Genomic DNA, 27,546 nt, shown 5'->3' with positions numbered 1-27,546 from the left:
GATTACTGTTTCTCATTTTGATAACAAGTCGACGTACAATAATAAAATAGGTAAAAATAAGCAGAAAAGAACACCATCACGTTTAAAACAAGAACTGAACTGCTTGTGCCCCTTCAAACAGGTGTGCATGCAGCAAAGTTTTAAATTTTGGGTGGGATTGTTCGAGATGAACTACAGTCAGAAGAGCTCCAGAGAGAAGGTTCTTGCCAGAATATGGCTTGATTTCTGGTTAATTTTATAATGCTTACCACAAGATAGGCTTCAACAAGGAACCCAAAAGATTTGCCAATAATACAAATAATGATACCCAAAACGCAATTGGCAACAAACTTTTTCCCCCCTGGTGAGAGTATGACAGAAAGTAAAGCTCAAATAAATACTATTATTATTGTTATATACAATTTTTTTTAATATTTATTTGAGCTTTACTTTCTGGCATACTCTCACCAGGGGGAAAAAGTTTGTTGCCAATTGTATTTTGGGTATCATTAATTTTATAATGGACATCTTTTGAACATGGGAGTCGGGGTTGATTGTCATTAAGGGAGCATAAAGCTTGAGGTGGGACAGAGAGATCATAGAACATAAATAAGATGGAATATCAGAATAGATGAAAGATAAATTGAGGCACTTGGCTCTAGTAAATTTTTCAGAGGCCAGTTTAGGAGCCCACTTCTTAAAGATAAGTGTCCAAACTTTTCAAATATGATCTTCGGTGTGTTTTTTCTTTGGCTAAGTTCCAGGCATCGGTGAAAGTTCAAATTGCAAACAGAGAACCTGCCTTTTAAGGTTCATTACTCTCTTTTCATTTTCTTCCTTCGTTAATTTTGATCAGGGATTTCACTCTGCAGGAGCCTTAATCTAAAGGGCACCCACCATTTTTAGGATTTAATTTTGGTAGTCAGATTTTAAGAAGGTGATGGAGCTTGTGCACAGAGAAGGTCAGTCCAGCCTAATCCCATGTGTTTAATATTTTCTTTCTAAGGCACACCTGTGTACTTTCACAAAAAGATAGACCCGTGTTGAGAGAGTTAGTAGCTTGCTTGCAGGAATTTTCATTTGCAGAAGCCCCTTGGCTAAAGACCCACAGCATCAGTAACCAGTTTACCAATGGTGTCAGCAATTAAGATATGTGATGAATAATAGTGGGATTATCTATAGAATTATCGACCAAATGCGAGGAACTGACCACCAAGGAATGGTAAAGTACAGGGGATTCAGTCCAGATCTACCCATGCGCAATAAGAGATTTGTATCTTGGAGACACACCTTTTGGGAACATGTGGTCAGCTAAGGATCTTCTAAGGATAGATGGTTTGTATGCAAATGTTTGATGCAGAAGATGATTCATGAAATTAACATTTTATTATCTTAAGAATAATACATTAATACAGGGCTGCCCAATTCAGGTCCTCGAGATCTACTGGCATGCCAGGTTTTCAGGATATCCACAATGAACATGCATGAGAGAGATTTGCATACCGAGAAGCCAGTGCAGGCAAATCTCTCTCATGCATATTCATTGTGGATATCCTGAAAACCTGGCCTGCCAGTAGATCTCGAGGACCGGAATTGGGCAGCCTTGCATTAATATCTACTTCTAGGTTGCTGTTTCCAACCATTGTTGCTGGCAACAAGTAAAATAAAACTGTAAAAGTTTGAATAGAAAAAAGATTAAGATGAGAACAGTGCAATGAAACTTTACCGTTCACTCACACCTTTCAGGGCAAGAACATGTTATCAACGGGAATCTTCAAGTATATCCAAGGAGACCATCTTTCCAGTGCTTTGGCATCCAGTACAATTTGGCAAGCACACTACATCAGAGAAATTCTCTCACCCAGAGCCTTTAAGAACATAAGAATACACTTACTGGGTCAGACCAGTGGTCTATCTCAGTGTTTTTCAACCTTTTTTGGGCAAAGGCACACTTGTTTCATGAAAAAAATCACGAGGCACACCACCATTAGAAAATGTTAAAAAATTTAACTCTGTGCCTATATTGACTATATATAAAGTAATTCTCTTGAATAGGAATCAAATAAACACAAAGAAAGTATTTTATAATGCTGCCACCGCCAACAACACCGTTGGCGGCGGTGGCACTCAAGTGGCTAAAGAGCCGCAGTTTGCCGGCCTAGGGACAACACTGGAGGGTGGCCAGCTGTGCACCCCCTTGGGACGTAAACCCGGGGTGGGGCAGACTGCCCCCCCCCACCCTGGTATGCCACTATCTGTACCTCACTCCCTCCCTATGACCAAAAATTCTCCTTTCTTCTATTCCCCGTGTACACAACCATCTCTTTCCCTCCCTTCCTCTCTCCCAAGTCCATGCCTTCTGTGTCCAAAAACCCATTCCCTCCCTTCCTCTCTCCCAAGTTCATGCCTTGTGTCCAAAACGCACTCCCTCCCCCCTTTTGTGTTCCGTGTTTGCCTACCAGCCCATCTTTGCAACTTTCTCAGCAAAACGAAGCTCAAGCCGCAAGGCTTGTCTTCTGCTTCCTGTCTGCCCTGCCGCACACAAATAGCCGAACGGAAGTATTCTCCGACGTCAGCGCTGACGTCGGAGGGCAGGCTTTGCTTAAGCCCTCCCTCCGACGTCAGCGCTGACATCGGGGAACGCTTGCGATCGGCTATATGTTAGCTGCAGGGCAGGCAGGAACAGAAGACGAGCCTTTGCGGCTCGAGTTGTATTGAACTCCGCGGGTCCCCCGTCCAGCTCTCTCCTGTCCACGTGGGGCGGACCGCCCCTCTTCCTAGACTGGTGGTACTGCCCTGATGGCGGCCCTGACCGTACGGCACACCAGGCAACATCTCGCGGCACACTAGTGTGCCGCGGAACAGCGGTTGAAAAACACTGGTCTATCTAACCCAGTATCTTGTTATCATGGTGGCCAATTCAGATCACAAGTACCTGGCCAAAACCCAAATAGCAGCAATATTCCAAGCAGTGTCTTCCCCCATTTCTGTTTCAATAACAGACTATGGACTTTTCCTCCAGGTTCTTGTCCAAACCTTTTTTAAAACCAGCTATGTTAACTGCTCTTACCACATCATCAGGCAATGCGTTCCAGAGCTTAACTATTCTCTGAATGAAAAAATATTTCCTCCTGTTAGTTTAAAAAGTATTTCCCTGTAACTTTTTTTTGTAATATTGCTGTCTGTACTGTATACAGTCTCTTCCTCTGTAAACCGCTCTGAACTGTTTGTGGAATTGAGGTATATAAAAATATACCAAGTGTCCCCTAGTCTTTGTAATTTTTGACAGAGTAAATAATCAATCCAATTGTACACCACTTGGGAGTTTGTAGACTTCAATCATACCTCCCCTCAGATGTCTCTTTTCCAAGCTAAAGATCCCTAAACATTCAAATGATGTTACAGAAGCAGGAGAAGAGTCTGGAGGGACAGGCGGTCCAAATTTTCTCAGACAGTGCTACAGTAGTGGCATATACAATCACCAAAGAAGCACCAAGAGTGAACAGCTGAGCCTGGAAGCCCACTTTTTATCTTGGTGGGCAGATCTACACCTACAGGTGATCTTCATGGCATATGTAGTGGGAGTGAACAATGTCCAAGCCAATTTCCTCAGCAGACAGACCTTAGACCTAATGGTGCCAGCCAGCTTCCATCTGATGGCTATGACAAGGAATAAGAAGGTGGACAGCTTCTTCAATTGAAGATCAAGCCCGGAGGCAAAGGCCCGGATGCCCTAGTCCAGCTGGGACCAAAGAGCAAGCTCTTGTACATGTTTCCTCCATGGCTCATGAAAGGGGCCATATTTTACAGAATAGTAAACCACCCAGGGAAAGTGGTCCTCATAGCACCAGATTGGCTATGCAGGCTATGCAGGCTATGCTGCTGCTGCTAAAGCCGACAGGATGTCTTCTTTCCAACGTCAATTCTGACGTTGGAGAGGACATTCTGGGCCAGCCAATCGCTGACCAGAACGTCTTCTCAAACGTCAGAATTGACGTCGGAAAGAAGACTTTGTGTAAGCTTAAGCAGTAGCAGCAGCAGGGCGGTAAGATAGCAGCCGACCCAGGGAAAGGAAGGAGGGAGGCTTTTTTTGTTTTTTTGCGCGACAGGGAGGGAAGGAGGTAGGCAGGCAAGCAGGCTGGCTTTGGCCAGGGAGGGAGGGAGAGAGGTAGACAGGCAGGCAGGCTGGCTTCGGGGGTGGGGGTGGGACAAAGTGTGGAGGGACATGGGAAGGAGGCACTTGGGGCACTAAAGACATGGGAAGGATGCACTGGGGGCACTAAAGACAAGGGAAGGAGACACTGGGGCACTAAAGGTAGGAAGGGGCACTAAGGACATGGGAAGGAGACACTGGGGGCACTAAAGACTTGGGAAGGAGGCACTGGGGGCACTAAAGACATGGGAAGGAGGCACTGGGGGCACTAAAGACATAGGAAGGAAGCACTGGGGACACTAAAGACATGGGAAGGAGGCACCGGGGGCACTAAGGACATAGGAAGGAAAGAGTGGGGGAATAGAAAGGGACAATTCTTGGGCCTGAGTGCAGAAAGAAAGAAATGAAAGAAAGGATACACAGACAGAAGGAAACGCAACCAGAGACTCATGAAATCACCAGACAGCAAAGGTAGGAAAAATGATTTTATTTTCAATTTAGTGATCAAAACGTGTCAGTTTTGAGAATATATATCTGCTGTCTATATTTTGCACTATATTTGTCTATTTTTTTATAGTTATCGAGGTGACCGAGCTCGTGAAGATGGGGCGGAAACGGGGTTTTTAAATTTTAGTCCTAGTAGTTTGCTGGTCCACAAAATAATTCTTTTATTTCTGCCGGTCCATGGGTGTAAAAAGGTTGAAAAACACTGCTCTAAGGCATGGGAGAAGTTTCAACATTGGTTCAAAACAGAAGGTGGAGCCGTTTAGTTCTCCAATTGTGGTGGTACTAGCTTTCCTCCAGGCAGGTCTTGACATAGGCCTTGCAGTGGTGTCATTCAGGAGCCAAGTGGCAGGCAACTTGTATTTGAGCCCACGGATGCAAAGCTTCCCTGGCTTCTCATCCAGACATAGCTAGATTCCTAAAGGAGGCACTAGGCTCAGACCACCTTTAAGACATTTATTTCCATTGTGGAACCTTAACATGGTTTTACTTTAGCTTAATTGGGCTCCATATGAACCTATTCAGGAGGCATCCTTGTTGGATCTTACCATCGAGACTTTTTTCTCATGGCAATTACGTCAGCAAGCCAAGGCTCAGCTGCAGACCCTGTCGTGCAGGGAGCTCTTCCTCAAGATTCCGCAGGAGTTTCCTTGTGCATGGTCCCATCCATATTACCAAAAGTCATTTTGGCTTTTCATGTCAATCTGACCACAGGGTCAGAGAAAAAGGACCTGATTCTGAGGAGGCTAAATGTGAGGAGAGTCATCCTGTGTTATATAGAAGTCACCAATGAGTTCCGAATGTCGGACCTTCTATTTGTGCTCACCAGTTAGACTAGATGTGGTAAATCGACATCTAAGGCTACCATTTTAAGATGGATATGGATAGCTTCAAATCAGAATATATTGCCTGTAGCAAGCAATCACTGATCAATTACTTCGGAAAATTGTGAGCCATGAAACTGAGGTTAAAATACTCATGTGGATTAAAAACTGGCTGGAGCATAGGAAACAGAGAGTGGGGGTAAATGGACAATACTCGGACTGGAAGAGCGAGGTGATTAAATTTGCGGATGATACGAAGTTATTCAGAGTAGTAAAGACACAGGGGGATTTCGAAGTTCTGCAACGTGACATAATCAGGCTCGAGGAATGGGCATCAACATGGCAGATGAGGTTCAACGTGGATAAGTGTAAAGTGATGCATGTCACTAACAAAAATCTCATGCACGAATACAGGATGTCCGGGGCAGTACTTGGAGAGATCTCCCATGAAAGAGACTTGGGAGTTCTGATCGACAAGTCAATGAAGCCGTATGCGCAATGTGCTGTGGCGGTGAAAAGGGCAAACAGAATGCTAGGAATGATTAAGAATGGGATCACGAACAGATCGGAGAAGGTTATCATGCCACTGTACCGGGCCATGGTGCACCCTCACCTGGAGTACTGAGTCCAGCACTGGTCGTTGTACATGAAGAAGGACATGGTACTACTCGAAAGGGTCCAGAGAAGAGCGGCTAAGATGGTTAAGGGGCTGGAGGAGTTGCTGTACAGTGAAAGATTAGAGAAACTGGGCCTCTTCTCCCTCGAGCAGAGGAGATTGAGAGGGGACATGATCGAAACGTTCAAGGTACTGAAGGGAATAGACTTAGTAGATAAGGACAGGTTGTTCACCCTCTACAAGGTAGGGAGAGGGTACTCTCTAAAATTGAAAGGGGATAGATTCCGTACGAACATAAGGAAGTTCTTCTTCACCCAGAGAGTGGTAGAAAACTGGAACGCTCTTCCGGAGTCTGTCATAGGGGAGAACACCCTCCAGGGATTCAAGACAAAGTTAGACAAGTTCCTGCTGAACCGGAACATACGCAGGTAGGGCTAGTCTCAGTTAGGGCGCTGGTCTTTGACCAGAGGGCCGCCACGTGAGTGGACTGCTGAGTACAATGGACCACTGGTCTGACCCAGCAGCAGCAATTCTTATGTTCTTATCTCCTTGAAAACACATTCCAGAAGAAGCATGGCTTCTTCGTGGGCGGAAGCTTGTGTGATTTCGTCCGAGGAGATTTGTAGGGCAGTGAACGGGTCCACTCTGCATATGTTCTCCAAGTTCTGCAGAGTGGACGTGGCAGTACGGGAGGACACCATCTTTGGATCCTTAGTTTTATGAGCAGGTGCAGAGGTCCCACCCTAGAGTTTTGGGACTGCTTTTGTACATCTCTGCTGTCCAGAATGACACACCTAGTGCACTAGAAGAAGAGATTTCTTAGCTGACTAATATCTTTTCTAGTAGATAAGTGTGTCATTCTATAACCTTGCCCTGTCAGTATTTACTCTGCCTGCCTACTGTCTTAGTCAGGAAGTTTGAGTCAAAACTGAGATTTTGATGTTAGTCAGACCTTGAGGGGATGAAGAATAATTGGAGGAATGTTTGAACTCCATAAATGTTTCTGATTGGTATGGTCATTTCAGTTTTTCAATTGTGCAATTAAAATGTTTAACATATATGTTGTGCTTTCAGAATTGCTTCTTAAAACCAGGCTTTATTTCACTTTACTTGAGGTAAATCTCTAATTCCTATACAATATACTCATCAACCTCAAGTTAGATAGAATTTTACAATGACTCAAGAACCTCAGAGATACCACTTAGGACTCTTAACTCATAACATTCATTGTCCTAAGCTTTACTGCCATTGCGGAGTATATGATTGTCTACATTTGTTTCTTATAGGCGTTTGTTTGATATCTTTTGTGCGGTTTGTCAGGTCCCTTGGTTGGTAATAAGGTTGTATATTTTACTGCACTTTTATTGATTTAATAAACAACGCCTACATCTTGTACATCATCTGCAGTTTGTTCGTTGTCTTTTGCTTGCTGCTTGCTTCACTGCAGATTACGTTGGATTTTTCTTTTTTGTGACCTAAGCTTTATGTGCCATCTCCTCATCTCTTGCATCAGTATCCAAAGTTTACAACAGTATCGCGTTCAAGGAATTATTTAATCATCACTTAGTGAGTGCGCACTGTTCGGTTAAGTGCTGCTGAATTTCGGTGGCTAGGCAGACACAAGCAATTTAAACAGACACGAAACTCTCCTGCCTGTTTAATGCAATTTGAACATTGACCCCAAAACATTCAGACTCTGTTGTCGCAAATTCAAAACATTTTACTTGGAACAACTTCGTTTTGTAAAGTCTGTTCTTAAATTCTTTATTCTTCTTTTTCTGCAGCAATTCCTCCCTTGATCATGAACTCTTTGGAGAAGAGAGCTTTCTTGAAGGTAGGAGACAACTGCAGACACTATTTATTTATTATTTTAGATGTATTAACTGCCATTTCATGAAGAGAGTCGCCCAAAGCAGTTTACAATACAACTGAATAGTAAGTATTTTCCCTCTCTGTCCCAGCAGGCTCACAATTTAACTGTGGTACCTGAGGCAATGGAGGTTAATCCCGACCCCCTTTTACTAGGCCGAAGTAGAGGTTTCCACAGCGGCCCAGAACGCTAAATGCTCCAACACTCATAGAATTCCTATGAGCATTGGAGCATTTAGTGACCCGAGCCGTGGTTGAAACCTCTACCATGATTAGTAAAAGAGGGCCTAAGTGACTTGCCCAGAGTCGTAGGGAGTAGGCTGGAATCAAACTCACAACTTCAGGTGCTAAGGCAGCAGCTCTAATCACTAGGCCACTCTACTCCATTACACACTATTGCCTTTGGTATTTAATACAGATTGCTCTTTTTTGTAATTAACGCATTATTAGTGAAATATAGAGTGTGGCATAGTGGTTAAAGCTACAGCCTCAGCACCCTGAGATTGTGGGTTCAAACCCACGCTGCTCCTTGTGACCCTGGGCAAGTCACTTAATCCCCCCATTGCCACAAGTACATTAGATCGACTGTGAGCCCACAGGCACAGACAGGGAAAAATGCTTGAGTACCTGAATAAATTCATTTAAACCATTCTGAGCTCCCTTGAGAGAACGGTATAGAAAAATGAATGAATAAATAAATGCACTTCTCCCTCCAAATCCACGGTTTCAGCATCCGTGGATTCGGTTATTCGCAATTTATTTTTTAAATTATTTTTTTTAATTAAAGCTGTATTCTGGACCTTCCCTGCCTCCCTCCTGCTTTCCCCCAGAATCCCTTAAGCCTTACCTGGTGGTCTAGCAGGTTTTTGGGGCAGGAGCAATTTTACTACACTTATGCCCCGTGCAGATCGCTCACAGGAAATGGCTCGAGAGACTATGGGAGCTCACGGTAGCCATTTCCTATGAGTGATCTGCACAGGGCAGGAGCATAGGAAGATCGCTCCTGCCCCGAAAACCCGCTAGACCACCAGGTAAGGCTTGAGGGCTTCCGGGGGAAAGTGGGAGGGAGGCGGGGAAGGTCCGAATACAGCTTTAATTCCAGGGGAAAGTATGGGGTTGGTCAGAACCGGCCCAAATATTATTTGCGGTTTTTTAATATTTGCAGGCCGGCTCGGCCCCTAACCCCCGCGAATATTGAAGGAGAAGTGTATAGCACAAAGCTGTTTGTAATTCCATTCCTTAACATCTGACTGAGGAGATCTGAATACAGATGTTTCTTTGGTTGATTTTTTGCTCAGTGGGATGAGAATATAAAAAAGCAGGGTAGAAGAAAGGATTCCATTAATTCTATATGTTTAAAAAATGAAGGGTTTTCTCCCAGCATACAGAAATAGACTTTTGATAAATCGGGCCCTGGGATGTCAAGAGTATGAGAGATACTGCTTTCTGTGCCTGAGTTTTACAAATAATAGTTGTTGAAGTTTTAAAATGATCCCCTCTTATGTTAATTAAGCTGCTTTAGGCTGTTGTAATTTAATTTTTATTAATTGTCTTCACAGCAGCCTTGTTTCATCAGACACTGTGCGGCCTACTTGAATGTTGTAAGCACTGGGTATGCCAATGCTACATTATTCAATAAAATATCAGATTGGGGGTCATATCTTTTAGTTGGCTAGTGATTGTTTTATTGATTTTTAAAACAATTTCAGACAAAGCTTCTCCCAAGTTCTAAAGAAGCTAGAAAAAAGAATAAAAAAAGTGGAGATAAAAATCCTAATTAAAAATTAACAATCACAACGATGTCAAGGATTGGCATTTTCTCATCATGGGTCTAAAAAAAAAAATCTTCCATTTAAAAATCAAGAATTAGAACAAACTCCCTTTATTAAAACAGAGGAACTGTAAGGATTGATAATATATTTCTTTTCCTTTTCCAATGCTGATAATACACATCCAGGGGTAGGGTGGGATACTTAAGATCTTTGAATGAGGAACTGATGGTAAGGGTGGGTGGGTAGTGGTTTGAAGGAATTGTGTAAGAGTTTTAAGTGATGTTAATGAAATTGATTGTATATTGTATCACACTTAATGAAAGTTTTAAAATGAATAAAGATAAATTTAAAAACAAAACAAAACAGAGGAACTTAATAAAAAAAACTTCACGCTTCACCACTTGATATCGATCATCTTCAAACTTGGGACCCCTTTTACAAAGCCGTGGTAGTGATTCTTCCACAGCAAATGCACCAAATCCCAGAGGAATTGAATGGGCTTTGGTGCATTTGCCACAGCAGAATCGCTACCATGGTTTCATGAAAGGGACCCTTAAGTAGCAATCATTCTATATTCAAAAAGTGATAAACCTATCTGTAAGAGTCAAAAATGCTGTGCAAAGGAAGTTGGGAGCCATGATATAATGATGCATACTTTGTTGGTAGGTGTGTATAGGGGCAAAATTTACAATTAGGTTATAAAATGTACTAATATAAGTGCATATTTAATTTATAGATGCAAGCATTTACTCTGGCTTCAGAACAGGTGTAAATATCTGTGCTTGAAGGGCAGATGTGATTTCTGCCACTTAGGGCCCAATTCTGTAAACAGCACCTGAATTTAGACAGCAGAAGGTACCCTACTGCTGTCTAATTTAATTGGCGCACTAATTGGCAGTGCCGATTAAAAACCAATTAAAAAAAAAACAGAGGTGCCTAAGGGCGCCTCCAAAAAAGGCCACCATTATCCCACCTATGGAGGTGCCTTACGACACCTAACACCACTGTAGGTGTGGTTAACACCGGAAGTGGCGTTAAGCATTGAAAGGCTCCTAGCTAGGCGCCAAAAATGTAGGCCTTTAAAATTCTGGCCTGCGTTTCAGGCGCCTGCGTTTCCCATAGCCATGATTCTGCAAATCCTGGCCTGCGTTTCATATAGCCATGATTCTGCAAACGGCACCACTGCATGATATATACGCAATTGGCAGCTGCTTTTTAGGCGGCTGCTGATAGCAGCAGCTTTTATGAAATCTGGTCCTCGGTGTCTTTTAAAGACAAGGGAGCATAGTTGGCTGACAGGTGATCTGTTATAAAATTATAGAAACATGATAGCAGATAAAAGTCGAATGGCCAATCCAGTCTGCCCTTCTGCAACATCCGGTATCCCCTCCTCTCCGTAAGAGGTCCCATAGGCCCGTTCCACGCTTTCTTGAATTCAGACAGTCTTTGGCTCCACAGCCTTTACTGGGAGACTATTCCATGCTTCTATAGGGGACAGTTCTATTAGCTATGAAATGTAAATTGGAAGAAATGCATAGAAAAACCAAAGGCCAACTGCTTTAATTCTGGGGCTTTAATGCAAGGTCCGAGGTGGAGTATGAATTTAGCTTGTTCTGTGTTCAGTGTTAGCGAGGATTTCACATCTGTTCCTTCTTTTTACTGCGAGCCACCATTTTTTACAGGAGCCACCATTTTTTTTCTGCCATCATTCAAGGAGAAGGGTTGAAAAGATCTATCGTCTCTCAACTTGTACCTAGACGGTTTACAATATTAAAAATTTTAAAAAAAGCTAAAAAAAAACCCCTAAAAATAAATATATATACATAAACATTCAGAGACAAGAGGATCAAGGCATAAACATACAGAGACAAGAGGATCAAGGGTTAGGCAAGAGTAAAATACGAGATAAGAAAAATAAAAAAGGGTGGTAAGACAGCAAGGAGAAAACAAAGGAGGAGGGACGACGCTTCTTAAAAGCGGTTGGTATTCATTACTATGAGCGAAGTGAGTAGGTTGGATGAATCGTCCATTCTTTTTTTTTATTAATAAATTCTTTATTCATTTTCAAAATTACATTAAGTGTTAAATATATTCATTCACAGTAACAATAAATACATCACTTACAAACAATCATTGGTACATTACATAAATTCTTATCCCTTCCCCTTTCCCATCCCTCCCAACCATATATTCCATTATCATATAAAATATGTAATAATAAAATACCTCCCCTTCCTACACCATGATCTGAATCGCCCATTCTCATGTTAGAAATGCATCCCCAGATAAGAATGTTTTTGGTTTGGTCTTAAACGGAGATCTCAGGGGGAGGTGTATGAGCATTTGAGTTCCATGCTTATATATCTGCCCATGTGCTGGAAGCTGTTTGGTGTTTAACTGATTTTGCCTAAATCATGTGCCAGAATAGCGTTACAACACGTGAGGATGTATGTGCATGCAGCTCTGAGTTCCAGTACAGTTTTTGTGGACAGAAAATAGCAGAACCATGTGTGTGCGCCTCTGTCATCTCGTTTATGTTAGCTCACAATTTATCTGACTATGTTGGATGCTTCATTTTTTTTGTGTGTGTATATGTGTGTGTTAGGAAAACCCATATGCAGAACTTTAGCACAGAACTCTAATGCATCAGCTCCACAGATGGGTGTGCGCATTCACACCCCTCCCACACCACACCCATAGAGGGTTTGAAAAAATTCCATGAGCTAAGCTGTGCATGCTTTCCCCACCTGACTGATATTCTACTTATTACATGAGTTAACTGGTTCATCTGTGTGTAGGGGGGGGGGGGGTGGAAGGATGTGAGGTGCAAGATGAATCAAGCCCCACTGGGCTCTGATTTAATTGTTTTCTAAATAAGCAAAAGCCCAGTGAACGTATGTATCCAGGTGACTTTTGCTCAGTATAATCAGCAGGACTTTTACCTGGATAAATGCCGCTGATATACTTGGCTAAATAATAATTTATTCTTATATACCGCCAAACCATTAGTTCAAGGTGCTTTACAGCAAGAAAGAACTGCACAAACAGTGAATTACTTACATAAGCATATCAAAATTTCTCAGAAAATACAAAATGGCAATTAAGTCACATATTTATCAAATAGGTAAGTTTTAAGAATTTTTCTAAATAAATAATAAGACTGAGCTTGGGGAATAAGCATATTCCAACATAAATTCATTGCAATAGCCTGAAATGTAAAAGTTTTTCCTAAGAATCTCTTATAACGACATGCTTTTTCTGATGGAAATGTAAACCAGTAAGTTTTTTTGTGTATTCTTATTTGAATTAAAAAATTCAAAGTGGGAAGAGAGATAGGTTGGAGTCAATCCAAATACAGCCAAATTTAAACAAAACTCTAGCCTCAAATGGCAACCAATGGAGCTTTAAATAATAAGGGCTTACATGATCTATTTTTTAAGACTAAAAATCAGGCGAACTGCTATATTCTGTATTATTCTGAGTCTATTAAGAATTTTTTAATGAGATCCCAGATAAATAATATTACAGTAGTCCAATATGGACAAAATTGATGACTGAACCAGTATCCTAAAAGACATTGAATCAAAATATTTTTTAACAGTACGAAATTTCCATAGTACGTAAAAGCATTTTTTAATCAGCAGGTCAGTATGGTCGTTAAAAGATAACGAGCAATCTAACGTAACGCCTAAAATTTTGATCGTAGTGGTTATTGAATAGTTTTGACTGTTGAAATGACGTACATTTTCATTGATTTTATCATTAGGACTAGCAAGAAAAAACTTTGTCTTTTCCGAATTAAGCTTCAGTTTAAATTTAATGGTCCATTGTTCTATCTGTGCCAAAATAAATGAGATCTGATTTTTTACTTCAGTCGTGAATGATGTTAAAGGAATAAGTATAGTTATATCGTCGGCATAGATGTAAAATTTTACCTTCAAACTATGTAATAGATTTCCCAATGACACTAGATAGATATTAAATAGTGTTGGTGAGATTGGCGAACCCACACGGGTTACTCCACAAAGATGAATATTTACCAGCACTAAAAACTTGATAAGATCTATTCTTCAAAAAACCTTGGTTTCCTGAGATTCCAATTGAATCCAGGCAATTTAATAAAATCTCATGGTCTACTAAGTCAAAAGCACTACTTAAATTCATCTGAAGAATCAATGCACTGGTCCCCAAACTAAATAGGCCATGAAGGTGATCAATCAATGAGGCCAATACAGTTTCTGTACTAAATCCTGAACGGAAACCTGATTGAAAACTATGGAGGACTTCTAATTTATCCAAATAATTTACTAATTCAACATTTACTAAAGTTACCTGGATATTTTCATCTGTGCAACATCTTCACTCAAAAGATTAATGATCACTGAACTTAGGCCTTCTAAATTCTATCTAATGTTGTTCAATTTTATTTGTATGCCCCTTGGGGGAGCCCTTTTGCAGGCTGGGAAAGTGGTCTAGAAATGTTATAATTAAATAATGCTGGAGGCGCGTTCTGCGTCCGAATAAGAGTTTGATCGGATACGTTACACCCTGAGGCAGCTAAACAGTGAAACGCTGGCCACCGTTGGTGTACCAATCAATGAAGATAAGTTGAAAGTTTTTTCATCTATGCTATATTTTTTTTCTTTCATTTCATTGTACTTTAACACAGTGCAGTGTCTGGTTCACGCAAAGGAGGTTTTTTAGCCAATGAGGTGAACACCCCACCACCGCTATTCCACCATTGTGGAGGTGGGAGGGCCCTTGCCTGAGGCTTTTTCCTCCATTTGAAATTGACACTCCGGCCTGCACTGTGTCATTAATTTACCATCTGACATTGTGCATCTTACCATTGTGGAAGTGTTTTTGATTTAATAATTAAATAAATGCAACATAGTTTAGAAAGGCCTTTCTGTTTGTTTTGACAGCGAAGGCCGTGGCTGAATGCCCCTCTGCAAGTCGGATTGGTGGGCCTGTGGTAAGTATTTATTTCTTATAGGTATTTATATATCACTTATTGCCTAAGCGGTTTACATTCAGGTACTCAAACATTTTTCCCTATCTGTCCTGGTGGGCTCACACTCTAACGTACCTAGGGCAATGGGGGATTAAGTGACTTGGCCAGAGTCACAAGGAGAAGCGTGGGATTTGAACCCACAACCTCAGGGTGCTGAGGCTGTAGCGCTAACCCCATGCGCCACACACTCTATTAATTGACAATGGAGCTTCCTCATTCAATGTTAACTCTCCTATTAAGAATACATGAAAACACCAGGGGATCATAATGAAAGGAGGAAGCAAATGAGCATGTTGGTTTGCTCAGTGAACTAAAGGGACTCTTTTACAAATCTGTGGTTAAAAAGTAGTTCTGTGCACTTAGACTACTTTTTGTCATAGCTGAAAAATGACTGCTTTTCTATTTTCAAATACACAAAAAAAGTGGAATGAAACAAAAATTAAGTTTGTCAATTCAATTGCACTGATAGATCATAAATGGAAGAAGGCAACACCTCAGACCGTATTGCTACATCTCATAACAGCCGAGGACTGTTGACAAATGCAATATTATGGTTTCAGTCATTGGTCCTCCTCCATCCTTTTCATGTGAATGCAATAATTCATTAAGTGCTATAATTGATGTCTTTTTGAAAAAAAAATTCAATAGATTTTATAATTTTGTTTAAATAAAGATATTGTGATTGTCAAAGTTAATAATAAAGTTGTATGAGGTCATATACAAAGTTCTGTATGAAATGGCAATTCTGTGCAAAAATAGCAGTTTTATCATAAATAGATAAAGATTTCAAAGTTAATTATTGAAACTAACTCTGTTTGTCATATCAAAAAATTCATGAAAACCACATATCTTATCTTAGTGGCACAGTGACTGACTCTGATGGATCCATTTCGTTAGTACTTCTTCAGAGAATCAGTGCTGACTGAGCCATGAAGGTAGCTTTCCTGAAAACAGTTAAATGGTCTGTATTGGACCTGAATAATAGCGCTTTTCTATTTTCTGCATTAATGGCCATGCGACTGGCCGTTACTTCGTGGGTCCTTACCATTGTCGCCGCCCATTTTATAGGCGGTAAAGGCTCATGTGCTAAGTACAAGCTGATCGGTTAGCGAACAGCAACATAACTGCTGTAACTGGTTAGCACGGACACGCCTACTCTCTACTCCCCTGACGCCTCCTATGGGGAAAAAATAAATTTTGATTTTTTTTTTTAGTGCGCACATGTCACAAGTACCATTAGACACCTCAGCGTGCTCCACGATATACTTACTGCAGCTTGGTAAAAGGACCCCTAAGTTTGTATCCTCCTATGCAATTTTATAAAACAAACTTTGAGAAACAAAGCATGAAATGATGATCTGTAGGGTTTAGCACATTGTAACGTTGTTTTCTGGTTCACTTTAGCTTAGTGTTCGCGACTCCGCTTTGCTGCGCACTCTTCCCACAAAAAAGGTAGGAAACTTGTTTGTTTGGCATGCTAGCTTTTATGTACAACGTGACAAGAGGATGGGTGGGATTTCTGTCCCCGTGCAACTCTCTACTGTGCAGCCAGATTTTGAGACTGTCAAGACCACACAAAATTTCACTTTGACTATGGATACATTGGGACCGGTATTCAGACTGCGGGTGACTGGTGTTGAATATCTGGGAGTGTTTGGGCCAGTTTAAATTTAATTGGCCAAGCCCAATATTCAGTGCTGGTCGGTTAGGCTTAAACAGGCCAAAGATTTTCCAGCTCTTTCAGCAACCTAATTCTTCCTCTCGCCGAGAATCTCGGCGAGAGGGAGAATTAGAAGGCCTTGAGCATGCGCAGATGCATGCTCAAGGCCCGGCATGTTCTGTGGGCTGCGTGCCGGTGCCAGACAGGGGGGTGGTGGTGTGTGTGTGTGTAAATTCAAGTTGTTCAGGCGGGAGGTATCGGTTTGAGCGGGGGAGGGGGGGGTGCTCGCAAATCGAGTCAACACTCAGTTTGCGAGACAAGTTTTGCAAGAATGTTTTGCTCGTCTTGCAAAACACTCGCAAACCGAGGTTTGACTGCACATGTAAAGCGGTTAATTACTAAGTAAAAGCCTAAATATGACATGCATAAGTTGCATTCTAATATAAAATGACCGTAAAATAACCCTAGCCAAAAGCTGGTGTTATTGGGCCTCAAAGCCAGTGCTCCTGGGCTGGTGCCTAAAGAGATCAATGCTGTGCTCCCCTCCCCCCTCTCCTCCCCCCCCAACAATCCTCCTGATCAAGCTCTAGGCTGCCACCGTCTTTTTGGACCTACCAGCCCACTACCCGATGATCCGGTAGTCTTCGGGCAGTAGCGATCCACAGTTTTTCCTGTCATGCTGGCCCCATCTCCAAAATGGTGCCCTTAGCAGTAGTCTCACGCTACTACAGCTACTGCTCGGTGTTATTTTTCTGTATAAAGATGCGCATTTTGTGGCCAGCTAAACATTGAGCTCAAAAAGCCCTATTTCAGTACCTATTTGCCAAAAATTTTGAAAATTAATTCTTTTGAAATTTTGCTATTATCTTCTTCCACTTATCATTTGTAAATCATTCCCTGTTTATTTAATTGCTGTAAACCGAGTCGAGCCTTCTCAGAATGATGACTCGGTATACAAAGTTAAGCTTTAGTTTAGTTTAGTTTCTTAATTATCTGTTTTTCCAGATATAAAAATGAAAGAAGGTTCTTTCCTGTGCAGTTTCCAAAGTAAAAGTCTCCAGCTCTTTCTCAGTGTTTGCATTTTGTTTTTCAGCTCAATGCGAGTAAGTCGTCTGGAACCTGAGGTTCAAGCCTTGGTCCGTGCCAAATCCAGAGATATTGAATTGGTCTACTTTAACAAAGGACTTTAAAGTATGGAACAGACTTACAATCTAGGGCCAGAGATTTTAGGAACATATTAAATAGGTCCTAGGAGCCCTCTTGAAAATAACCATTTTTAGCTCTCTGTAGATGTTGTGTAGTAGATTGAGGCAATTTGCCTTATGAGTGACTTGTTGGTGCTCTGTCCAGCCTTTCCTAACCTAATGGAAACATTCCACTTTGTAGAAGGAACTTCATTGGTTGAAGCTGCCGGTATCGCTTTTCTCTTTTAAGAAGAAGGATCCCAACAAGGTTTTGCTTCTGAAGTGCTATTAATTCTATCAGTTTTGTCTCACAAACTAATGCTGTACACTGTCTTAGATTTTTAAGTGGAAATTGTAAAGATATATCTTAATGATGTAACATTTTTAATGTTAAAAACCCAAATCTAATCATGGGAGAGTGAAAAAGTTACACTTCAGCTTTCCTTTTCAGAAAAATTTACACTCATGCAGGGGTGTCAAGTTTTTAAATTGCAATGCTCATGGATCTTTGGTCCCGTTCCATCCCACCACCCCAAAGCTTATTCATGTGAGCTGCTAGTGGCAGCTCGCAATTCTTTAGTATTTCTATGATAATAATAATAATAACTTTATTCTTCTATACCGCCACAATCTTGCGACTTCTAGGCGGTTTACAGTCAAGAGAGCTGGACATTCAGCGAGTTACAATATGCAGATAGTCAGAGGAAATACAGAGTACAGAAACTTTAAGAAAGCGGAAAATAAAATATACAGTTTGCTAAGAAATTTCCGAGAGGACCTGTTTGAGAGAGGTCGCGAATTACAAAAAATACAGCGAAAATTACAATATACAGCGACTAGTTCAAAAAATACAGCGAATATTACAATATACAGTTTGTTAAGAATTTTCAGAGGGGACATATTAGATGAAAGGTCCCGAAATTACAAAATACATATTGGGAAGACGAGAAAAGAAAAAAGTGTTTAGTGAAGATTCTGTTTAGGTGATATATCTATCGAATAAGGCAGTTTTTATGAGTTTTCTAAAAGCGTGCAAAAAATCTATTCAAACACTCAGAAAGGCCAGATGAAATATTTATCTTTTATTGCATGCTAGTTATCATAGGTCAGGTGCACAGATAGTCATGACAATCAGGTATAGCAGTCAGTGATCAGATAAGGCACGGACACAGCATGTCTCGAGATGCTGGCAAGAGCAGGCTGAACATTACCCCCAAAAAACCCCCCACCAAAATCTATGAAATCACAGTATGAATTGCACTTTCTGTGTTTAGGGGTAGGATTGCCAGAATTCCTCTATAAAAAAAGGACACCTGGTCTCACCCCATTTCGCACCCAGCCCTGCCCCATTCTGCCTCCAGCTCCACTCCCACACAAACCTCCCCGAGCTCAGGACCATGTCTGTGCATGCGTGCATACATATGACATCATCACATCCATGTCCGCACTTGTACAGACGCCCTCCAGAGGTGGCCCTGAGGCCGGGGACTTCCAAAATCCCTCTGTGCACCCGGACAGTCCTCTAAAAAGAGGCATGTCCGGGTTTTGCTGGATGTCTGGTAACCCTATTAAGGAGACACTGATGGCAAGAGGGAATGAAAAAGCATTTGACTAGGTTGCTAGCAGCTGCACAAGCTGAGAAAAAGATGGATGAAGCCTGTGCCTAGTGGTGCCTATCTGTACTAGTAGATGAGAAAGGTATGTAAAACTTGTTTTTCTGTGCTAGTCTGGGACAGTAACACTTTTTTTCTGTGCTAGCCTTCCTAGGCCTGAGCAGAAATAGAACCTGAGGCATTGGAGAGTTAAGTGAACTGCCCAAGATCACACTAAGCACAAAGGGATTTGAACCCAGGCAACCCTGGTTCTCAGCTTATTGCTGTTCCTAAATTCCTACAGATGTAATTAAAGGGAAAGAACGCTCATAAAGGATGGAGTTTGGAATGGAGATAGAAATTCCACAAATGAGAAGTGAAAATAAGGAGCAAACTGGAGATCTGTAGAGAGAGAATGAAGAAGTCCGGGGAGGAGGGGGGGAAGATATGGGGAAAAAAAATAAAAAACATAAGCATTGCCATACTGGCTCAAATGGCAAGGTCCATTAAGCCCAGTATCCTGTGTCCTGCAATGGCCAGTCCACTGGCAAGATTCCAAAAGACTAAAAATAGATTTTATGCTGCTTATTCTAGGAATAAGCAACGGATTTCCCTAAGTTCATTTTAATAATGGCTTATGGATTTGTCTGTTACAAAATTGTTGAACCTTTTTAAAGCCCTGCCAAGCTAATTGCCTTTACCACATTTTTTTTTTCTGGCGACAAATTCCAGAGTTTAATTACATGTTGTGAAGAAATAAATTCTCCGATTTGTTTTAAGTTTACTAACTTCTCCTTAGACTCCTTATTAACAGACCCGTAACTAACAAACATCCACTTTAGATAACCATGTGCATGCCTTATTCCAAAGTGCTTTCTTCAAAACCATAATATTTACTAGATCTTTTATGTGGTTCAACAGCAGCCTGTGGTTTTTACCATAGCATAACACTTTATTTTTATTCTGCAAAACCTTCCAGCTCTATGTGGATCGATCACAAATTAAGAAAAACTGCACAAATAAAGTGAGCTACAGAATTTTAATCAATATAACAGAACATATCAACCTATGAAATTTTTGAAACAAATTAAAGGGCAGATTCTAGAAGAAGCGGCCAAAAGTCAGACGCCGATATAGGCACCGTTCAGCGCGATTCAAGTCAAATTGGGTGGTGTTTAGTGAATCGCTCTGAGCGGCACCTACTTTGGAGGCGCCCAATAAATAGGCCAGCTCTAGGCACAACTAAAAGGCGCCTACGCTTAAGAGCAGCGATTCTATGGCAAGGCGCCTAAAACGAAGCCACGCCCACGCCTAATAGGCAGAGCGTCTATTTTTTTTGAAGTCCGCCTAAATTTCCAGAGGCGCCTTGTTACAGAATCGCTCTTTTCTTGATAGGCGCCTAAGTTTCAATTATTGCTGATTAGAAAGCCTAATTGAGCTTGTTGTTCTATTTAGAGAGGCGCCTCCAGAATAGGTGCCTAACATTAGGCACCGGTTACATAATTTGGGCCTAAGTCTTCAGTAACTTTCTCAACTGAAAATACAAAACAGGAGCGGGGGTTTTTTTTTCCCCCCATGCCCCATCTGCGGAGCCAGCTGGACTCCCCGAAGCCCCCGATTGGCGGCTTCACAGAGTCCTGCCAGTTCAGCAGTTTGGAGATTCCCCTGCCGCAAATCGGCTAAACCGGCAGCGACAGCGCAGCAAGCCTGACAGGAGGGGATGGTGGTGGGGAGGACCTGTACCTAGTGATTACTCTTCTGAGCAAAAAGCATCGGGCACAGAAAAATCGCTCCTGCCACAGTAATATTTACCGTGGCTTTGGAGCATTGTGCATCGGGGGGGGGCCTAAAACGGGTTACATTTACAGTGACCCTAAAGTATCTTAACCCAGTCTGCTACTTTATTTTGCAGCAGAGGCTAATTGTTAAACACCAGGTCAGTGTTTCGCTATAAGGCTTCTAGTCAGAACTGTGACACAGCAAACACATTGCCTTTTTGGACAGAATTCTAGAACACTGCTATCCTCTCGGTCCCTTAACCATTTATATGCCTGCCTCTATTTCAAATTTTAACATTCCTCGCCTAAGGGTTTCTCCTAAATCTACCCTTCTGGCATGCTGGCTGGAGCTTTTCTGGCTTGAGCTCCTCTCTGCATCTGTCTCGGTGCAAACCGTTTGGCTTTTTCTTGAGTTCGCTAGCAGGCTGTTTGGTCACAGGCGCTTGATTGCCTTCCCTGAACGCTGAGCCTGTGTTGCTTTCTGTCTCCAATTCCTAATATTCCTATGAGCTCATTGCTTTTTGGCATTATTCTGTCTTTTCTAGAGTTCCCCTAGTATCAGGTTGATAAATATAGTAGTAAGTGCTCTAGCTTACCTCTTTTACATGCAGAAAAGAACTCCTATAAAATTGCATATGAATACATTTGTGTAAAAAAAAAAGTGTATATACCAGAAGACCTTCCTTGGGAGGGGGAGGGGGCTGAGTTGCAATGTATGCTTGTCTGTCTTTTGTAAATACCTGCACAGAAAACACATTCTTGAAAGGGATGTAAATTTATGCATGAGGATTTGAACACTACTTGTGCCTGTTTTACAAAGGCACTAAGACACTTTTGTTGCCTTTATACAGGGTGGGCCACGGAAAAGTAGCCCACTTCCAGCGATAGTATGACAAGATCGAGTTCACTTATCCGCAGAAGGACTGAATAGGAAAGCAAAATAAAGCTGGACTACTGTGCACAGGGCAACACCACATCACCAGACAGAGAGCAAGGGGCTACGGTCTCCTCCCAAGAGCGTGGCACCAGTATTAAGAGGCAGGCTAAATTTTCCGTGGCCCACCCTGTATAAGGCTGCCAGCTGGATCCAGATTCACATAGGCAGAGTCACCATTTATACTACACTGGCTACACAGACATGTCAGCAGAGCAGTGAGGCACCTTAGGGGGCACTGCAGTGAACTTCACATAAAGGGTGCCAGGGGTGCACTTCACCGGAACCCCCTTTTAATGTATGGTCTACCACCTCAATAGCCTTTATGGCTGTAGGTGTCACCTATATGGCAGTATAGTAGGGTTTTGGTGGGTTCACACTTTCCACCATAAATGTAGTGGGGGGAGGGGATAAAGGCCTGGTCACTTTCAGTGGCTCATTACACCACCCACTGGGCTAATTCCAGATTCCACCTTGCTGTTCTACTAGGATTAGCCTTACTAGGTGCTGCTGTTATAAAGACAGGTATGTACTGTTTCTTTCACATCTTTGAGGGGTGGGAGGGAGTCTGATCACTTGGGGGGTGGGGTGCAGGTCATGACTTAATCCCTTCAGTGGCCATCTGGTCAGTTTGGGCACGTTTGTGGCACTTAGACACTTTTAATCCAGGACTAGCTTGGGATGTCTAAATGGTGTCTTAGACGTCTTTGGAAATGTTTGATTATTGCTGCAAGACATCCAAGCGCAAAGCACGCCCAAATCCTATCCATAACACGCCTCCAAACGTGCCCCCTTGAACTTTGGACACACTGCAAACAAAAAGCCTAGTAAGACATCTAGGAAGTCGGTTTCAAAACTCGGCACTTGGACGTTTTGGCAATTAAAATGTCCAAGTACTGGGTTTTTTTTGGATGGCTTTCTTTTTTGAAAATTAGCCCCTGTGCCTATGGTGGTCATGCCCCCCAGCAGTTAAGGCACCAGCCTTGCAATTACCATGCAGCAATTTTTGTAGATAATGCACAGTAACTGCAAAACTTTACCACACTTTCATAAGCAGGCCCAAGGAGCTGAAAATGCAGTCTATGAATGTGAATTGTTCTGTTTCTGCACAAAACATTTCCCTGGGAACACCTCTAAATCTGGCTAAAAGTAGTTTAGCTGTATTGAGGTAGGACCTGAGTAAATGCCTTTGAAATTACTCTTATACTTCCAAAGAATAGGCTGTAGATGAAAATACAGTAAATATCAACTAGGGCCTAAAACTATGCAACAGGAATTAAAAAACAGGCGAAACTGGCCCTTATGATCCATATACTAATATATCCAAAACTGGGGGGGGAAGGGGAGGGAGAAATCAATATTTCCAGATTAATTTCAACATAAGTCTCTCATTTCCAGAATAATGTTTAATTTCTCATTTTGCTAACATTTCAATACAAAAAAATAAACTAATATTTTAATAATACACTCTTTTACAATGTGAAAATGGCTACTGACATAGCTCATATATATGCGCTCATTTTCCAATCAAAAGTGAGGATGAACCCATTTTCAATCATCGCACTAGTCCACAATATCCCCTTGTAGAGTCTCAGTTCAAAGATCATTTCAAAATGCAAGAGGGACTTAAGTGCACTTATTTGTTTCAATTTTTTTTTCTCGCTTCTCTTTAATGCTTAAGATGAGTCTCTGCGATGTCTTCCTGGGAAACCTCTGTAATTATAACCACCAAAATATTCACCACCAAAACCTAACTGGGATCTGGGTTTCACTGTAATCGGCTTCATCAGGGGAAAATAGAGCATGGACCATCTACTAAATGTCAAAATGTACAGCTCTGTGTACGCCTTTCAGCACTATATAATTAATAAATAGTAGTAGACAGTAGTGAGGAGGTGGTCCATTCCGGGCACCATGTTGGTGGGGGTGCCAGAAACCCTCCTCCGTTCCACCCCTGTCTCTTCCCATTCCTCCCCTCAACCTCTGGTTGAAGTTATTTATGGCGGTCAACAACATGTTCTTCACGACCCCGTCAGCTCTGCTGACATCACTTCCGGGTACCGTGCATAGGAAGTGACAGTGGGAGAGAAGCATGTTGACCGCTGCACTAGAGGCATACAGAAAGGGAGGGTGCATGCGGCAAGCGGGATTGGGGTGGGGGGAGGAGATGCAGACACAAGGGCTAAGCCACTAGTAGTAAAGGGAATTCTCATCGCCCTCATCAATCCTTTCCTCAAACTCTTATCCATACCTGTCATAATTTCTGTGAACCAGAAATGGGGACGCACGTCTTATTTCATTTAGCCTGGTTTGAGGATGTCCTATTAGATATTAGAAAGGGATTAGCTGGCACTGCCATGATCTGCACTCCATCCTGTCCAGTTGCACCACCAACAGTTGTCCAGCCAAGCTTAGATATTAGAGCGGAGGGAAGCTGTTGCATTTGTATTCCAGTATAAAGGGACCAAAGGACCAAATATTCCATAGCTTCTCTTAGATTTTGCCATTCAAGGAATACATAGAGATATAAACTACTGTTCCCTTTCCTCAGAGGAATTAAATTTGTCGGGAAACTCAGTCAATCTTTCGCTTATAAACTGATAGAAATATGGAATGGGCTTCCTGACTCTGTCAGATTGATAGGTCAGTTACAACAATTTCGTAAAGCCCTAAAAACATTATTATTTACACAATACTTGAACAGTTTACCTAAAGATTCAACAAATTGCTCTCCAACATTTATTTTCTCTTATGCTCTTCTTCGCTTTTTTTGCTGGTCTTTACTTGTAAACCAAGTCGAGCTCCGCTGGAAGATGACCCAGTATATAAATCGAAGATTAGATCTGTTGTGGAGTTAACATGACTCGCACTGGCTTCCAATAGAAGCGAGAGTGCACTTCAAATTCTACTGCTTACTTTACAAGGCTCTCAACGGAGAAAGCCCAACCTACTGGAATAACCGACTAAATCAATCCTCCTCAACCAAACACAGAAGATCCCACTCACTATTCACTCACCCATCATCCAAAAATGTCAAACGAAAAAAACTTTATGACAACCTAATAGCCTCCAAAGCAGCTAAACTGGACGGACAAATCACCACCCTGTTATCTTCAACTACAAACTACAACACCTCCAAGAGAGATACTAAAACCATACTCTTCAAAAAACACATAAAACCTATCCAGCACAACCAATCCCAACCCAACATCTAACACTCTCTATACACTTAGTACTCTCTAATATTCTTCTATTTACCTAATGTTATCTAAAACCACATAATTCACCCCATTCTCATCTCCTAAAGACTTCTACTTCCAGTTGGTAACTCTTTACCCAACGTTTGTTTGTTTGTTTTTATTACCTTAAAAATTTTATATCATCGCTTATTCTATTTCAAATTTTGAATGTAATTCTTGTTTTTAGTTTGAATGTAATTCGCCTTGAACCGCAAGGTAATGGTGGAATAGAAATCACTAATGTAATGTAATGTAACTTTGTTGAACCTGCTACAAAATGGGTGTTAGCGATTGCTCACAAATAGGGAATAGAACATTTAGGTTAGTTTTGCACATTCTCAGGAACAAAACATCTAGGATAGAAATGTACCGATCCATTAAGAAGTGTTCAAAAAATGTAAGACAATCACTGTCTTGCAGTTAGCACACACAAATCGTAGAGAAAATAGATGCTGCTATGAAACCAACGTGGTTAAAAACCACCTGAATTTGCAGAGTATTCTTACCAAATAATAGTCACGTGATTTATCTTTGTTGATCTGGGAAAACAATGACAGGTAGAAAAGTCAGCTGAAGCATCATGTTTGGGAGAGAAAAGAACAATGCTTTTTCTTTGTAAGGGTTTTAATTTTGGATTGTATGATTACAAAAAGCGTAAAGTTCTGGACATTACAATAGTTCAATCAATGAATGAATCTTTTTCCTCTTTTGTTAAATTCTGTGGCGCTGTCAGTTTTAAACTAGGTGTGTAATTTGTTCAAAACTGTTGGAAATAAAATCATTTCTTTGTACACATCTGTACGACCACTTAATTTTTGGAGCAGTTTAGGCAATTGCATAAGTAGCCATGTTGGTTTTAGAGGTTGTGAAATTATTTATTGGCCAAATATATGAACGTCTGAAGATGTACCTGAGAGTTTGAGACTGCATAGGTCTCATCTTTGGATGCAATGGTCCTGCTGAAGAAGGTATAGAACAAAGAAAAGGAACAACCCATCCACACACACACACAAAACCCAACAGAAGGAAAACAAGTGGGGAGTGGGACAGAACACATCAACCTTAGGACAAGCAAATTGTATTTTAATAAATTGAAAGCAAATACAAAATCACATAAATAAAAGCACATATGGGAGAAAAATCATTTTTACATACTGAGGGCCTCTTCTATCAAACTGCACTAGCAGTTTGTAGCGTAGTGCGCCACGCTGATTGGCCTGCGCTGCTCTCGACGCTCAGAGTTCTTATGAGTGTTGGGAGCAGCGTGGGCCATTCAGTGCAGCTCTCCGCTAAAATCTGCTAGCGCAGTTTAATAGAAGAGGGGTTAACATAGAAACATAGAAAATGATGGCAGAAAAGGGCCACGGCCCATCTAGTCTGCCCACACCATTGACCCACCCCCTAACTTCCTTCATGAAGAGATCCCACATGCCAATCCCATATTTTCTTAAAATCTGGCACGCTGCTGGCCTCAATCACCTGTAGTGGAAGATTATTCCAGCAATCAACCACCCTTTCGGTGAAGAAATATTTTCTGGTGTCGCCATGAAATTTCTCACCCCTGATTTTCAACGGATGCCCTCTTGTTGCCGTGGGTCCTTTAAGAAAAAAGATATCTTCTTCTAAAACTAAACTAAACTAAACCTTAGGTTTGTATACCGTACCATCTCCGCAAACATAGAGCTTGGCACGGTTTACAGAGCTGGGATAGAAAGGAACTCCAATGAAGGGTTATAGGATAGAAACATAGAAGATGACGGCAGAAAAGGGCTACAGCCCATCAAGTCTGCCCACCCTGCTTACCCTACCCCTGTCTATGCCCTAATGACCCAATTTCCTTATCTTGACCCTCATAGGGATCCCACATGGGTATCCCATTTATTCTTAAAGTCTGGCACGCTGTCTGCCTCGATCACCTGCACTGGAAGTTTGTTCCAATGATCAACCACTCTCTCTGTGAAGAAATACTTTCTGGTGTCGCCATGAAATTTTCCGCCCCTGAGTTTGAGCGGGTGCCCTCTTGTGGCCGAGGGTCCCTTGAGAAAGAAAATATCATCTTCCATTTCGACACGTCCCATGAGGGACTTAAATGTTTCGATCATGTCTCCCCTCTCCCTACGTTCCTCAAGAGTGTAGAGTTGCAATTTGTTCAGTCTCTCTTCGTACGAGAGACCCTTGAGCCCCGAGATCATCCTGGTGGCCGTCCGTTGAACCGATTCAATTCTGCGCACATCTTTACTGTAATGTGGCCTCCAGAATTGCACACAGTACTCCAGATGCGGTCTCACCATGGCCCTGTACAACGGCATTATGACTTCAGGCTTTCGGCTGACGAAACTTCTATTGATACAACCCAATATCTGCCTTGCCTTAGATGAAGCCTTCTCCACTTGATTGGCAGTTTTCATGTCTGCACTGATGATTACTC

At 41.7% G+C, this 27,546-nt stretch overlaps 1 protein-coding gene across 4 annotated transcripts in view; it reads left to right on the top strand.

Moving 5' to 3' along the window:
- SFXN3 (sideroflexin 3) overlaps positions 1-18,285 on the top strand; it is a 49,171-nt gene extending 30,886 nt beyond the window's left edge. For all 4 annotated transcript variants that reach the window (XM_033942368.1, XM_033942367.1, XM_033942369.1 and 1 more), the window contains exons 8-11: positions 7,861-7,910; positions 14,643-14,692; positions 16,136-16,183; positions 17,485-18,285. In XM_033942368.1, coding sequence (XP_033798259.1) covers positions 7,861-7,910; positions 14,643-14,692; positions 16,136-16,183; positions 17,485-17,581 — 245 coding nt within the window. In that variant the 3' untranslated portion in view covers positions 17,582-18,285. The remainder of the gene's footprint in view (positions 1-7,860; positions 7,911-14,642; positions 14,693-16,135; positions 16,184-17,484) is intronic.
- The last annotated feature ends 9,261 nt before the right edge of the window (positions 18,286-27,546 follow it).

Source organism: Geotrypetes seraphini, chromosome 4, assembly GCF_902459505.1.
Source record: "Geotrypetes seraphini chromosome 4, aGeoSer1.1, whole genome shotgun sequence".
Classification (NCBI taxonomy): Eukaryota; Metazoa; Chordata; class Amphibia; order Gymnophiona; family Dermophiidae; genus Geotrypetes; species Geotrypetes seraphini.
The sequence above is the reverse complement of the archived record's forward strand: the minus strand, read 5'-3'. Positions and strand labels throughout refer to the sequence as shown.